At 42.3% G+C, this 16,409-nt stretch overlaps 2 protein-coding genes across 4 annotated transcripts in view; one reads left to right on the top strand and one right to left on the bottom strand.

Moving 5' to 3' along the window:
* The first annotated feature begins 570 nt into the window (after positions 1–570).
* On the top strand, positions 571–11,988 carry LOC109907828 (hemojuvelin-like). Of its 2 annotated transcripts, XM_020506064.2 has the most exons (5): positions 571–683; positions 3,663–3,809; positions 5,644–5,795; positions 5,961–6,475; positions 7,448–11,988. In XM_020506064.2, exons 3-5 carry the CDS (start codon positions 5,699–5,701, stop codon positions 8,108–8,110), a joined length of 1,275 nt encoding a protein of 424 aa, XP_020361653.1. In that variant the 5' UTR covers positions 571–683; positions 3,663–3,809; positions 5,644–5,698; the 3' UTR covers positions 8,111–11,988. The 2 variants fall into 2 exon arrangements, with proteins under 2 accessions (XP_020361653.1, XP_020361669.1); XM_020506080.2 differs by lacking the exon at positions 3,663–3,809 and having other exon boundaries at positions 572–683.
* Positions 11,989–12,555: 567 nt separating this feature from the next.
* Positions 12,556–16,409, bottom strand: part of itga8 (integrin, alpha 8) — a 53,410-nt gene continuing 49,556 nt past the window's right edge. For both annotated transcript variants that reach the window (XM_031788488.1, XM_031788498.1), the window contains exons 29-30: positions 13,608–13,730; positions 12,556–13,504 (exon numbers count right to left, since the gene is read on the bottom strand). In XM_031788488.1, the coding sequence (XP_031644348.1) occupies positions 13,418–13,504; positions 13,608–13,730 (210 nt within the window). In that variant the 3' untranslated portion in view covers positions 12,556–13,417. The remainder of the gene's footprint in view (positions 13,505–13,607; positions 13,731–16,409) is intronic.

Genomic DNA, 16,409 nt, shown 5'->3' with positions numbered 1-16,409 from the left:
CAATACCTTGACAAATTACCTTGAAACAACGTTGATTCAACCAGTTTTGCCCTGTGGGAGGATACTATACTCCTATAATTCGTATGAATAACTTAACATAATATATCATACTAAGTGTAAAAGGTTTATGCACAGAATAATACGATTTTTCCCGAGACCAGCCAGTGCAATATTAACAAAAGTCAACTTTTTTTACTCAACTGGCTACGATATCTGTCAAAATTACATGAACCGATTTTCTTGGGGATTTATGATAGCCTGCGAACCAAGAGGGCAACAAATATAGAATGGCCTCCTATAAAAATAAGAAAACACACTAGCAACAACAGGATGCAAATAGAACAGGTTGCCAGAGCCGCTGTGATAGTTTGAAATAGCCCCCCGGTGCCTAGCAGAGTGTGCGCCCAAGTGGACAGTTGTTACGCGAGCAGCAGGTGTTCGACACGAGTGATTTATACCACTCGTGGAGAAACACTGTTAAATATCTCACTTATCTGATAGCCGACATCCAGGGAGGAAGGAAAAGCGGCTTGCCATGAAACCAGTTTGAAGCTGGACATCAGTGTCGGCAGCTCACTCGGACAGTGCAGGCAAAACCTACTTCGCCTTTTTCCTATTGGAACGAGTGAGGTGGGGACATTTACGCAGTGTCTCATACGGAGCTTCAACAGAGGTGTGATTTGGTGAGGATATGAATGGTGCTTTGCCTGGTTCATTCTTAAAATAATAATGTGCTACACAATTCAGAAATGTATTATATTATTTACCTACCCACTGGGCACAGACGTCAATTCAATGTCTATTCCACGTTGGTTAAACCTAATTTCATTGAAATTACGTGGCAACAATGTTGATTTAACCAGTGTGCCCAGTAGATACTACTATTTAATTGTGAGCTATGAAGAATGTATGGATTGGGTCAAGCAAGTGTAAAGCTTTTATTTGGTTGGAACATATCTTTTTCTAACATTGTACAATTCACTTTGTCCCCTAATGGAACTTGTTGCTTTAAATACTTTCTCCATGGCCTAATATTAGAACAAATTCCCTGTCATTGTGAGTAAATCAAGAAATACAGCAGAATGGCATGTACTGTAGACTGACATTTGGGTGACATTGGCAATGTGGAATTTAAGGTTACATCAGCAGTTATATAACAACAATAGAATGATATCCTTATATACCCCTTGAATAGTCCTGAAGTACAGCAAGTGATTGTCGTAAATATTTGTTTTAATCAAACCTATGCTTTCACAGATAATTGATATAGATAGAATGTACAAAAGATAGATTATCAATAAAATAGATCATACAATTAGTCAATCAGTCTAAAGTTATTTGAATGTTTGATAGTGTCCATCAAAATACACTGACCTTCCCACTGTCACAGTTAAGACGTGACAGTGGAAAGGAAAACTTCAGGTGGAAGGAAACCTTGAGAGAGCGAGAGAGAGCTGCACTATTACAAATACAAAGGTGCTATGATGTGCATACATGCATTGACCTTTCCTATGCAGACACAACCAGATTGGATTCACATTAAATTCTCATTCATCAATAAATCAAGTGAGGTTGAGCCAAACATCCAATTGCTTGCTCTGTGTTTGTGGTCTTTCTGTCCAATACAAGTTGGGGATTGATCTAATGAATGAGTGAAAACCACTGGTCTTTACGTGAGCTGGAGTTGACACGTAGAACCACATGGACATGTCACTCCAGGCCAAGCCGTGAGAAAAAAACATCTCTGAGTCTCACATGTGACCAACCCCTATGGTGACGTCGTGTGTGTGTTTGGTTTTACTATTCATGTGGGGACCAGAGATCCTCATAAGGGTGGTAGCCTAAGACAAATCAAACAAGTGGGGACATTTCACTGTTCCCCACAAGGAAAAATGCTGTTTTAAGCTTAGGTTTAGGGTTAGAATTACATGTTAGAGTTAGGTTTAGTTTTAGGGGTTAAGGTTAGGGTTAGAGTTAGGTTAATGGTTAGGGCTAGGTTTGAACCCCACAAGGATAGTAAAACAAACGTGTGTGTGTGTGTGTGTGTGTGTGTGTGTGTGTGTGTGTGTGTGTGTGTGTGTGTGTGTGTGTGTGTGTGTGTGTGTGTGAAGGGGAGTTAGGGTTTTGTGGTTAACAAGTGTACGGGTGCAGTGTTGCCCTAAAGGTAGTACCGTATTGATGTTTAATCACAAGCGACTGTCTGTGTGTGTATGCACAGTGAATATTTGCTGTTCATGGATGGAACAAATAGGACCCTGTCAGTGTTGTTGGTCTGTGCACAGAGGGAGGTCACTGTGATTTTCAAAGCAGTGCAAAAAAAGTGTGGGGGGGGGGGCATACACCCCTACTCCAAAAGTGCAGCTGCATCGGAATCCATTGGTCGACATTCCAGACCTCAGCCACTACACTAGTGAACACAATGCCCACCGGACAACAAAAGGAGACCAATCTAGGGCATTGAAAAACGTTTATAACAGAAGTGAAGAGACTGGGTTGGGGCAGTTCTATACACTGCTGCTGTTAGTTGGAATACAGTTGAAGAAGATTCATTTGATAATGTAAGTTGAAGATGTGTCTGATTGAAGACTGATTGTGACAACTAGTAGCCATAGCTACTCCCTCCCTGAGTAGTGGAACTGCCGTTGGGCACACCTGCTTACCCTTTCCTCCTCTGCCTTATAGCCCTGACTATTTCAGACCAGGGGAACACATGAAGGAAATGGCCTGGGTGGAGAGAGAGAGAGTCTGGTATATTTAGCATGCTCTATTTCTGCCCCTGCTGCTCGTAACCCCCCCCCCCCCCCTCTTCATACCCCCTCACCCTGGTGCACTGCACAGGTCTCCCAAACTGTAATAAAGGTCAGACTGTAGTGTTGGTTCAGAGAGAGAGAGGACCACACACAAACGCACTGCACACATGGTTCAATCTGGCCCATGCCATGACGCTTTCAAAGGCACACTTGGCACCAATGCTTTAGGAATACCTTGTACTGCCAAAGGTTTCACTATGTAATGCACATAAGCTCTGTGAAGGTCTTACCACAATGTAGGCTTACACCTTTCCTTAAACTTAGATATTTCCACACATAAATCAAATACAATCATGCCATCCTTTTGGTTACTAAATTGGACATGACAAAGAGAGACTTTCTCTGGCCCTTGTTTGTTCTCCGATGGCAAACGGAAAAGGGAGAAGAATCCAAATAGAAAAATGCCCAATTGACCAAGTGACCAACATTGTTGTAGCCTAGCTTTGACAGGTAAATGCTTGCTTTATACCAAGAACTGAAATATAACATAAAATGGGGTTTTGATACATAGTGCTGTGGCACACATGGTAGCCATAGTTTTTCTTTGTTTTACTATATTTTGTCTCAAGCCTAGCTTCACAACACTAACAGATAATTGTTTACAATGGCAGTTTATCTACTGTATGGAAACTTAAGCTCTGTAATGAAAATACTGAAGATTATAGGACTATTATTATGGCTATGATTATGGCAGCTTCAAACATGATCTGATCTGACCGGTGGTCAGGTGGATAAGACTGCCTTCATAAACTAAGACTGTTGATCAAATTATTGGTCCTATTCCTGAATGTGACCAAATGGTGGCCACTGGTGTTGCTTTTCTCTGATTCTTGAATGTTTGTTTGTCAACAGTTTTCTCTCCATTGTCCTCATCTTGTCCATGCCCAAGCAGAACGGTGTTGACTTCAGTCTGAGTGCTGTTGATGGGTTCCAAGAGTGTGGGAGATCGTTTTGCAACAACAAACAGTCTTAAAAAATAGTTAGCATCTATTCAAATAGGTATGAACTACATCTACTTAATTACTTACAATTACAGTTGAAGTCAGAAGTTTACATACACTTAGGTTGGAGTCATTAAAACTAGTTTTTCAACCACTCTACACATTTTTTGTTAACAAACTATAGTTTTGGCAAATCGGTTAGGACATCTACTTTGTGCATGACACAAGTAATTTTTCCAACAATTGTTTACAGACAGATACAGACAGAGATTATTTCACTTATAACTCACTGTATCACAATTGGGTCAGAAGTTTACATACACGAAGTTGACTGTGCCTTTTAACAGCTTAGAAAATTCCACAAAATGGCTTTAGAAGCTTCTGATAGGCTAATTGACATAATTTGAGTCAATTGGAAGTGTACCTGTGGATATATTTCAAGGCCGACCTTCAAACTCAGTGCCTCTTTGCTTGACATCATGGGCAAATCAAAAGTAATCAGCCAAGACCTCCACAAATTGTGGAGACTTCCACAAGTCTGGTTCATCCTTGGGAGCAATTTCCAAATGCCTGAAGGTACCACGTTCATCTGTACAAACAATAGTACTCAAGTATAAACACCATGGGACCACGCAGCCGTCATACCGCTCAAGAAGGAGACACGTTCTGTCTCCTAGAGATGAACGTACTTTGATGCGAAAAGTGCGAATCTATCCCAGAACAACAGCAAAAGACCTCGTGAAGATGCTGGAGGAAACAGGTACAAAGTATCTATTCCACAATACAATTAGTCCTATATCGACATAACCTGAAAGGCCGCTCAGCAAGAAAGAAGCCACTGCTCCAAAACCGCCATAAAAAAGCCAGACTTCGGTTTGCAACTGCACATGGGGACAAAGTTCGTACTTTTCGGAGAAATGTCCTCTGGTCTGATGAAATAAAAATAGAACTGTTTGGCCATAATGACCATCGTTATGTTTGGAGGAAAAGGGGGAAGGCTTGCAAGCCGAAGAACAGCATCCCAACCGTGAAGCACGGGGGTGCCAGCCTCATGTTGTAGGGGTGCTTTGCTGCAGGAGGGACTGGAGCACTTCACAAAATAGATGGCATCATGAGGAAAGGAACATTATGTGGATATATTGAAGCAACATCTCAAGACATCAGTCAGGAAGTTAAAGCTTGGTCTCAAATGGGTCTTCCAAATTACTTCCAAAATTGTGGCAAAATGGCTTAAAGACAACAAAGTCAAGGTATTGGAGTGGCCATCACAAAGCCCTGACCTCAATCGTATAGAAAATTTGTGGGCAGAACTGAAAAAGCGTGTGCGAGCAAGGAGGCCTACAAATCTGACTCCATTACACCAGCTCTGTCAGGAGGAATGGGCCAAAATTCACCCAACTTATTGTGGGAAGCTTGTGGAAGGCTACCTGAAACGTTTGACCCAAGTTAAACAATTTAAAGGCAATGTTACTAAATACTAATTGAGTGTATGTAAACTTCTGACCCACTGGGAATGTGATGAAAGAAATAAGGGCTGAAATAAATCATTCTCTCTACTATTATTCTGACATTTCATATTCTTAGAATAAAGTGGTGATTCTAACTGACCTAAAACAGGGAATTTTTACTCAGATTATATGTCAGGAATTGTGAATAACTGAGGTTAAATGTATTTGGCTAAGGTGTATGTAAACTTCAACTGTAGATCTTGTGATCCGCTTGTTATATGATAAAATATTACAATTTGTATTCAATACAAATTGCACTCTATCTTGACAAATGGTCGACTGGAGTTGAGCCCAGATTGTGCCTGTGGTAGTGGTGTGGCGTTTCCATCTACAGGCCACAGTGTGTAATGTCTGTCTCTATCTATGCCCTGCCTGCATCTGTAGCCCCTGTACTGAGCCTGAGCCTGGTCTGCAGCCCTCGGCCTGAGGCCGGAAGGGGATGGGGACACTCGCCCTTTGCAGCCACTACTCACAGCTGTCATGGAAACGCAGCATCATAGTGGCAATGCTACTGTTTCACCTGTGCTGCCTGCAAGGTGCTTTCTATGATCCACAGCCTTTGTCTTCAAACTACCCAATAATGTCAAGCAACTGTGATATTTCTGTTACATGCTCAATGGAAAGACATATTTTCTCCTACTATTGTTACGTTATTATTGATTAATATACTGGAGCTTCCAACTCTCTCCCTCCTCCCACAGTATGGGCATCCTGTCGCATCCTGAGGTGCAACTCTGACTTTGTAGCTGTCACCCTGGACCTTGGGGGCAGTGGAGGGGGCGGAGGAGGAGGCAGCAGAGAGGGCAATGCGGGCTACTGCAGCGCCCTCCGCTCCTATGCCATGTGTACCCGCCGCATGGCCCGTGCCTGCCGGGGCGACCTGGCCTACCACTCGGCCGTGCAGGGCATCGAGGACCTCCTCATCCAGCACAGCTGCCCCAGGACAGGGCCCACCGCTCAGCCCCGGCCCCTGCCACAGGCCCCCATCTCTGGGGACGCCTGTATCTATGAGAAGGGCTACCTCCAGCGTGAGGGCCGGACCCCTGACTATCTCCACTGTGGAGTGTTCGGGGATCCCCATGTTCGCACCTTCCGTGATGAGTTCCAAACGTGCACTGTACAAGGGGCCTGGCCACTGATAGATAATGAGTATCTATACGTTCAGGCAACTAGCGCCCCCATGAGAGGAGGGGTGTATGCCACGGCTCTCATCACGGTAGCCCTCATTTCTAAAATAATATATAGTAAATTATATTTTATAAAATATTTTTTTAAATTATAGAAATTACAATCCGTTCTTAAAGGTCCAGTGCAGTCCAAAATTTGATTTTCTACCCTGAGGTTTGAATAATACTGTGAAAATTATGATAATGCCATTTTAGTGTAAGAGCTGTTTGAAAAGGCCACCTGAAATTTCTGCTTGTTTTAGTGGGATGGAGTTTTGGCCTTCCTGGTGACATCACCAGGTGGTAAATGAGGTAATATGGCAATAAGAAAGAGAGTTCCAAACCTCTCTGCCAATTACAGCTAGTGTCACGTTGGTATGGAGGATAGGGAGACAGGCACAGGAATGCATAATAGGGGTTTTTATTTCCCAAATTACAGCGTGCCGTGTAAAGGCACGGGGATGAAGACCAAACAAACATGTATACAAAACACAGGGTAGAAATCCAAACAAAAGTGCGAGGAGATCCTCGAATAAATAACACAAGCGCACAATGATACCACACGGGACGAGACCCGTAATCATCTGCGCAATCCACAATGGCACAATAGCTAAAACACAGCACAGGACATTGGAACAACAATCGACAGGACAATGGTGAACAAAGGGCACACTTATACAATTACTAATCAACTGGGAATAGGGACCAGGTGTGCGTAATGACAGTTCCGGAGGGATCTGTGACAGCTAGTTTTCAGTTGTCCCTCCCCACTCTTGCTTGAGAAATTGCTTTTTGACAAGAAACTTTAATTTTGGGGGGTACCATTTTGATTGAAAATAATCACAGTAAAGATACTTAGTTATTACCCAGAAATGATTTATTATTGAGATAAAAATGGCTTCATTGGACCTTTAAAATATAACTATGTACAATGCATGACATGTATTTATACATAAATAAAGCATACGTACGTCTAGCTCATTGGAAGGGTGTGTGTAACAACAGGGTTGTCTCTCCACCAGATTACCATCATCTTTAAGAACTGGCGCCAGTGTATCGAGCAGCAGATCTACCAGGCGGAGCTGGACAACGTTCCCGCAGCCTTCGTGGACGGCTCAGTGACCAGCGGGGAGAGGCAGGGCCAGCACAGCCTGAGCGTCCACTCTGATCTGCCTGGGCACCAGGCTGAGATCCGTGCTGCCCACATCGGCACCACCCTGGTGGTGCGTCAGAGTGGGCGGTCCCTGGGCCTGTCAGTACGCTCGCCAAGTGCCATTGCTGAAGCATTCACCCCCGAGCAGGACCTGCAGCTGTGTGTATATGGCTGCCCACCTTCACAGCGCCTAGAGACGCTACCCAGCCCCTCTTCTTCCTCCTCCCTTTCCTCCTCTTCCTCAAGCCAGCCCTCTGCTGCAGCCCATGTCCACTGTGCAGCCCTCCTCCCTGCTAGGGACATCTACTACCAGGCCTGCCTGTTTGACCTGCTGGCCACAGGGGACCTCAACTCCAGCACGGCGGCTGTGGCGGCCCTGGAAGACGCCCGGGGAATGATCTCAGACCCCAATAAGGTGCATCTGCTACTGGTGGGCAATGCCGATGGTAGTAGCCCATGTCTGCCTCTGATCCTGGCTGTGGCTGTCCTATCAGAGCATCTGTTGGCTCTGTGGACTGGGCAGTGTTTATGAACTAGTGACTGGTAGGAGCTGTGGGCATAGCATTAGCCACACTGACTCTGACTGAGCAGATGCTTTAAAAAAAATATTGATGGCCTTGTTTCATAAACAACAGGCATCACCTTTGACTGGTTGGAACCCAGTGGCATTGTGACTGGTTACAGAGGTTAATGTTTCCCTGATTCGTTTTCTTCCAGCAGGAGAAGAATGTTGATAGGAATAAATACAGGTGAATGCTCTCAGTGAGGATAGAAGTGAACTATTGAAGCCTGACACTAGTTGTGTTGATTCTAATCCCTTAACTACGCTGAGACAAATGTATTAAAACAATATGTATTATCCATCTCAGCACAGAGGATGGCCTGTTGAATAATTCCACGAATCCAGACAGTCAATGGAATCTTCAACTCTTTTTTTTATATACTTACTGTTATTTTCTGTTTATTTTATCATGGAGGGAATTGAGTGGTTTATTTATAGTAGATATAATACTACAGTGGTATCATCCTCTGTAAAGAAACTAAATTATCACTAGTTTATTATGTCATCTTTGTGTGTCTACATTTGGTATGCAGTGAGTTGTAATAATGTTTCGATTTCATAAGGGACTGTTTTTGAATGTACGTTTGGTTCATATGTCAGTATTTTGTAAGACAATGTTTACAATGTATTGTTCATCCTGTTCATATTTTTACCTAGTGTAGTTGCCAAAGTAAAAAATATATCTTCCCAAAGTTACTCATACCATCTTTCTAAAACATTCGAGATCAAACAAGGAGTAAATAAAAATAATTTATTGTTTTCCAAATGAAAATATCTCAAATTGCCTTCCATGTAATAATGTGATCTCTGTCAAGGAAAAAACATATTTATACCTACAGATTCTAATATATTTCCCTTTGTGAGTTTTATTAAATTTGATCGTTTTTTTTCCCCAAGACCAGAAAATGGTCTGTATAATGTCCTGAGTGTGTATTTTTAATGAGCGACCTTAACTGGGGTTTTGTGAACCTTGAAATGTCCAATACAACTGCAGTATTCCTCTGGAGGGGCTACTGAGGCAGCATTTGGGTGAGTTGAGTTCTCCTTCGCTGTGACTGGTAGCTCTCTTCTACCATCTGATGTCAGATGTCTTCTCTGGTGTACTGTCCAGCATTCCTGTTGTTGCTTCTGTGATAGCTGGAATGAGTCCATTCTAGACCCCTCTTAGCTTCTCCGATGGAATAGGTCAATGTAGAAAGTGACAGGAGGGGGGGTTGTGGTGTCCGGGGCAGTGGTGTGGATCAAAAAGGGGGGGACATTTTATTGTTTTTTTATTGATTGTATTGGTTTTGATGTGATTCAATAAAAAATTGTTCACAATAAAAAATAAAGTGATAAGAGACAGCGAGGAACCACACCTTAATACAGTAAACAATATTAGAAAATGTATACTTGGCAATTAAGGACACTTTATTTCAATGATCTTTCAGTATTCTTCTGTACAAAACACAAATCAAATTTGTAATGAGAATCCTTCATATTACATACTGTGAATGACTAGAAGTGAAGTAAATTGAAATTAAGTTTGAACCTTACTCTCTTATTGCTCTATTCAATCAGATCCACTTTAGCCAACATCTGCATAGAGGTTGTTTTGGCGGTGTCGGAGGTGAACTGCGTTAGAGCTGTCAAATCCACAAGGGCTCCTGGCATTATACCTCCATCGGACATTGCCATTGGCTGCACAGCGTCACATTAAGAGAAATCCCATGTAGCCTTGTTTACAAGTTCGAACACTAGAATGTGAGATGTAATCTTCACCTCGATTAGACTGATAGAAATCCTCATTATTTAGATGAATGATTTTCAATTAGAGCATCATTATTTCTATATAGCCTACACTTTCTTATTCTGAACTTCTAACGCCAGTGGGACGGTGTGGCTTCATGACAGTGATCAAGAGCAGCTGCTCACCGATTTGACTGCTCTAATGCAGCTACACCTCCGACACTGCCAAAACATCAGCCATTTTTCTACCCAAGCCTTTTTTCACTTTAGTGGATAAGCTTATATCTTTTTGGGGGGAGCGGTGGGAGTCCAAGAATACAAAAAGCATTCCTCCAGAGAGATAGAACACACAAGTCCTTCCTAACTTTATGCATTATTGCTGGTCATCGACTATACAAAATATTGTTTACTGGCTTCGCACCCCAGAAACTGACTTGTGTCAAACAGAAGTCAACCCCTATTTCTCTTCCTCTTTGTCAGCTTTAGTCACCTCCAATCTTACTATTTCAGCTTCGCGCTACACATCCAATCCAATTGTTGTCAATATTCTTAAAATGTGGCCTTAATTCCGTCAACACTTTAAATTATGTGAATTCTCTAAGTTCCTATATGTAATAATCACCTCTTCCTTTCAGCCAAACCAGCCAAACTGGATTCAGCTTGAAGTCTGTGGCAGAGGAATGGCCTTACTAAGTTTAATGGCCTTTATATTGATGGCACCTTTACATTTGATAGCGAGGTCATCAACATTGGCAATCTACCCCATTCAAGTGTATTTAGGTATTTCCAAATGTAGGTATTTTTGAGATAATCATGTTCTTTGATAACCCATCACTTAATAAAATTAGATCTGGGCGGGAAAGGGAACTTGGTTGAGAGACCTCGGACGAAGTCTGGAATAGTGCCTTGCTTGGGGTAAATGGAAGCTCCTCTTGTGTCTGGCTCAGTTTTATACTTCACTGTATCCATTTCAGTAAGGCCAGGCTCTCCAAATTCTACCCAAATATTGATTGTACATGTGACAGGTGTAAAAGCTCTTTGGCACACTTGACTCACATAATGTGGTTTTGTCCCTGTCTGGCAGACTACTGGTTCACTATATTTAAAACACTTTCTGAAGCATTTGATATAGAGTGGCAGCCTAGTGTAGAAATGGCTATTTTTACCAAACAACAATCCTTCCCTGACCAATAGACTGCTAGATGCCATTGCCTTTGCCTCCCTGTTGGCACACAGAAGGATTCTATTGGATTGGAAATCTATCAACCCTCCCTCAGCCTCTCTTTGGCCCAACTCATTTTCCTAAAATTAGACAAAATTAAGTAGACCTTTCAAGGTTCAACCAACTAATTTTATTCCAGCTGGGACCTGATGATATCCTATTAGTATTCTTGTCCCCACCTCCAGCCCTTAAGGTTACTGCTACATAGGCCTATAGCATCACCTTCCTCCAGATTAGTATTCTTGGCCCCACTCCCAGCCCTTAAGGTTACTGCTACATAGGCCTATAGCATCACCTTCCTCCAGATCAGTATTCTTGTCCCCACCTCCAGCCCTTAAGGTTACTGCTACATAGGCCTATAGCATCACCTTCCTCCAGATCAGTATTCTTGGCCCCACCTCCAGCCCTTAAGGTTACTGCTACATAGGCCTATAGCATCACCTTCCTCCAGATCAGTATTCTTGGCCCCACCTCCAGCCCTTAAGGTTACTGCTACATAGGCCTATAGCATCACCTTCCTCCAGATCAGTATTCTTGGCCCCACTCCCAGCCCTTGAGGTTACTGCTATATAGGCCTATAAAATTAGTACTCTTGGCCTCCCCGCCAGCCCTTGAGGTTACTGCTATATAGACCTAGAAGATCACCTAATCACTTGAAATTGTTAGGCTATTACATTTTTGCTTTGTATTGAAGTAATATTATGTTGTATACTTTAGTGTTGTGTTTTCTGAGATGTAACTCAATGACTTTCCCTTTCTTTTTAAATGTGTTTGGAATAATTCTGGGTTTGTCGGCTAGTTATGGGGTGTCAGCTAGCGCCTATTAACAATTGGTCTGATTGAATCTAGGCCTAAACCTCTCACATTGGATGCTAATGTTAATGTAGTTCCTTTTTTATTTAGCCCAGTCCCACGTTCTCTTTTTTAAACAGTTGGACCCATTATAAACACTTCTCTCTTTCAATACTTACAGTGCCTTCGGAAGGTATTCAGACCCCTTGAATATTTCCACATTTAGTTATGTCACAGCCTTATTCAAAAATGTATTCAATTGTTTCCCCCCCTCATCAATCTACACACAATACCCCACAATGACAAAGCTAAAACAGATTTTGTCATTTTTGCAAATATTTTTGGAAATATCACATTTACATAAGTATTCAGACCCTTTACTTTGTACTCAGTACTTTGTCGAAGCACCTTTTTCGAGGGAAAGATGAACAGAGCAAAGTGCAGAGAGATCCTTGATGAAAACCTGCTTCAGGGCACGTAGGACCTCAGACTGAGTTAAGGGTCTGAATACTTATGTAAATGTAATTGCTAAGTTTTTTATTTTTAAGAAATTTACAAAAATGTCTAAAAACCTGTTTTTGCTTTGTCATTATGGGGTATTGTGTGTAGCTTGATGAGGGAAAATAATGATCTAATCCATTTTAGAATAAGGCTGTAACATAATATATATATATTTTTAAGTAAATGGGTCTGAATACTTCCTGAAGGCACTGTATATACTAATATGCCAACAAAAACACTCACATAGACAATAGTATACTAACTAAACAATATACACAAAGAATTTGAACACCAAGTTCTAATAAAATAATACCAGTGTAAACAAGCTTCAGTATCACACAGAATGTCCCAATATTGCACATACACCATCCATAGATATATACAGCCCCCTGTGTGTGTGTGTGTGTGTGTGTGTGTGTGTGTGTGTGTGTGTGTGTGTGTGTGTGTGTGTGTGTGTGTGTGTGTGTGTGTGTGTGTGTGTGTGTGCGCGTTTGATCAATGGTGGAATGTATTTAACAGTGAAAGCAGGCAGACACAAAGTCACTGACATCAGATGGTAACTCCATTTGAAGTTAGCCAGACTGGTTAACTCCAACTGAATTATCCAACCATACAGATCCCCAAGTAGTCTAACCCACAGAGGCAAGCGGTGCATAGAAACATATTCAACTACAAGCAGGGTTAGGACCTGAGTCCATTCTACTGTCCAAGATTGTCTTGAGGCCTCATATACATCCAAGTGGTTGTGTTTGCTTAAATAGTGTTTATGTGTGCAGTTCCATCTGTGTGGGTTGTTCCCAGTCTCTCTGGTGATGTTTGAATACAAGTCTTAATGGCACTTCAGCCTTTGGCCTGTGAGCTTGCAGTCCAATCACTGATGACAGATCAGCTTTAAAAGGGGTAAAGAACCTTTGATCTGTGAGTGCAGTCTGCCTGCAGATCTCATTTCAGTTTAATTTCACTCAAGAGGCGGAACTCCTCCCAAACAGCTTCCTTGAATCAAGAACTGGTCTCCATGTCGCGAGTGGGCGTTCTTAGGCGTCTGCTAATTGGTCAGAGGTCAGCTGCTCACGGTCTGACACGTCATCCGCTGGCAGCCGTGCCCGGTCAAAGAACCCACACTGAGGAAGAGAGGGTTAAGTTATACTAAAGTCGTCGTCGTGTGTGTGTGTGTGTGTGTGTGTGTGTGTGTGTGTGTGTGTGTGTGTGTGTGTGTGTGTGTACCTTCCACATGGCCAGTGTTAGCATGGCCAGGACCAGCAGTCCCAGTAGGATGGCCAGGATGATGACCCACAGAGGAACAGCAAACGCCACATCAGGAGTCCCCCACAGCACCAGTGTACCCATCTTTAACACACACAATCACAGTTAGTTACAGGCTGGGTGGGGTTCAGGGTAAAGGTTATTGTAGGTAATAGTTAGGGTGGATGTCAGATCTTACTGAAGTGGTGTGTTGGTGTAGGGAGGAGGACTGGAGGCTATAGGGCAGGGTAGAGGTAAGGGTTAGTGTTAGGGGTATCTTATTGAAGTGGTGTGTTGGTGTAGGGAGGAGGACTGGAGGCGATAGGGCAGGGTAGAGGTAAGTGTTAGTGTTAGGGGTATCTTATTGAAGTGGTGTGTTGGGGTAAGTAGGAGGTCTGGAGGCTATCAGGTAAGGTAGAGGTCAGGGTTCATGTTAGGGGTATCTTATTGAAGTGGTGTGTTGGGGTAAGCAGTAGGGCAGGGTACACTCTTAGAATTAGTGGTGACTCTAGGAACCCTGGAGATCCTTGAGGAACCATTGATAGTCAATGGTTTACATTTGCACCTATGGTTAGGTTCATGGAGGAACCTTTAATGTTTCAATGTAGCAAAACCCTTGACTGGAGGCATGTCTTAGTGTGGGCGTGGCTTTTCAGGCCACCCGTGGGGGTAAATGTCATTCCCGTTCATCTGTTCTGTTGCATTGTCATCATATGTTAAGGTTGAACACTGACAGTTTTGTAGCTTCAATGGGGTTTACAGAGATGTATGAGTTCCTCGAGAGTCCATGCAAATCCCAAAGTTGGAATAGTTACCACTTTATTACTATATGAATGACTGAATGAAATTGATATTTTCTTGTCAAATCGCCAACCCATCCCTTATGGGATTAATTGACACATAAACATTACAATAATTCGCTATGGTAATTAAATTATCATTCTTCTTCCGGAGTTCTCTGCATTGCGCATTGCATATCGTTCAAAAGTTTGGGGTCGCTTAGAAATGTCCTTGTTTTTGAAAGAAAAGCAAATTTTTTTGTCCATTAAAATAAAATCAAATTGATCAGAAATACGGTATAGACTTTGTTAATGTTGTAAATGACTATTGTAGCTGGAAACTGATCATTTTTTTATGGAATATCTACAGTGCCTTGCGAAAGTATTCGGCCCCCTTGAACTTTGCGACCTTTTGCCACATTTCAGGCTTCAAACATAAAGATATAAAACTGTATTTTTTTGTGAAGAATCAACAACAAGTGGGACACAATCATGAAGTGGAACGATATTTATTGGATATTTCAAACTTTTTTAACAAATCAAAAACTGAGAAATTGGGCATGCAAAATTATTCAGCCCCTTTACTTTCAGTGCAGCAAACTCTCTCCACAAGTTCAGTGAGGATCTCTGAATGATCCAATGTTGACCTAAATGACTAATGATGATAAATACAATCCACCTGTGTGTAATCAAGTCTCCGTATAAATGCACCTGCACTGTGATAGTCTCAGAGGTCCGTTAAAAGCGCAGAGAGCATCATGAAGGACAAGGAACACACCAGGCAGGTCCGAGATACTGTTGTGAAGAAGTTTAAAGCCGGATTTGGATACAAAAAGATTTCCCAAGCTTTAAACATCCCAAGGAGCACTGTGCAAGCGATAATATTGAAATGGAAGGAGTATCAGACCACTGCAAATCTACCAAGACCTGGCTGTCCCTCTAAACTTTCAGCTCATACAAGGAGAAGACTGATCAGAGATGCAGCAAAGAGGCCCATGATCACTCTGGATGAACTGCAGAGATCTACAGCTGAGGTGGGAGACTCTGTCCATAGGACAACAATCAGTCGTATATTGCACAAATCTGGCCTTTATGGAAGAGTGGCAAGAAGAAAGCCATTTCTTAAAGATATCCATAAAAAGTGTTGTTTAAAGTTTGCCACAAGCCACCTGGGAGACACACCAAACATGTGGAAGAAGGTGCTCTGGTCAGATGAAACCAAAATTGAACTTTTTGGCAACAATGCAAAATGTTATGTTTGGCGTAAAAGCAACACAGCTCATCACCCTGAACACACCATCCCCACTGTCAAACATGGTGGTGGCAGCATCATGGTTTGGGCCTGCTTTTCTTCAGCAGGGACAGGGAAGATGGTTAAAATTGATGGGAAGATGGATGGAGCCAAATACAGGACCATTCTGGAAGAAAACCTGATGGAGTCTGCAAAAGACCTGAGACTGGGACGGAGATTTGTCTTCCAACAAGACAATGATCCAAAACATAAAGCAAAATCTACAATGGAATGGTTCAAAAATAAACATATCCAGGTGTTAGAATGGCCAAGTCAAAGTCCAGACATAAATCCAATCGAGAATCTGTGGAAAGAACTGAAAACTGCTGTTCACAAATGCTCTCCATCCAACCTCACTCTCGATGTGCAAAACTGATAGAGACATACCCCAAGCGACTTACAGCTGTAATCGCAGCAAAAGGTGGCGCTACAAAGTATTAACTTAAGGGGGCTGAATCATTTTGCACGCCCAATTTTTCAGTTTTTGATTTGTTAAAAAAGCTTGAAATATCCAATAAATGTCGTTCCACTTCATGATTGTGTCCCACTTGTTGTTGATTCTTCACAAAAAAATACAGTTTTATATCTTTATGTTTGAAGCCTGAAATGTGGCAAAAGGTCGCAAAGTTCAAGGGGGCCGAATACTTTCGCAAGGCACTGTATATAGCCGTACAGAGGCCCATTATCAGCAACCATCACTCCTGTGTTCCAATG

Source organism: Oncorhynchus kisutch, linkage group LG2, assembly GCF_002021735.2.
Source record: "Oncorhynchus kisutch isolate 150728-3 linkage group LG2, Okis_V2, whole genome shotgun sequence".
Classification (NCBI taxonomy): Eukaryota; Metazoa; Chordata; class Actinopteri; order Salmoniformes; family Salmonidae; genus Oncorhynchus; species Oncorhynchus kisutch.
Note: the sequence above shows the minus strand (reverse complement) of the source record. Positions and strands in the feature narration are given on the sequence as shown.

Coding starts and splice junctions, on each gene's coding strand:
- LOC109907828 (XM_020506064.2), top strand. CDS start 5,699: ATGGGGACACTCGCCCTTTGCAGCCACTACTCACAGCTGTCATGGAAA. Junction 5,796..5,960: donor TCACCTGTGCTGCCTGCAAG/GTGCTTTCTATG, acceptor CTCCTCCCACAG/TATGGGCATCCTGTCGCATC. Junction 6,476..7,447: donor ATGCCACGGCTCTCATCACG/GTAGCCCTCATT, acceptor TCTCTCCACCAG/ATTACCATCATCTTTAAGAA.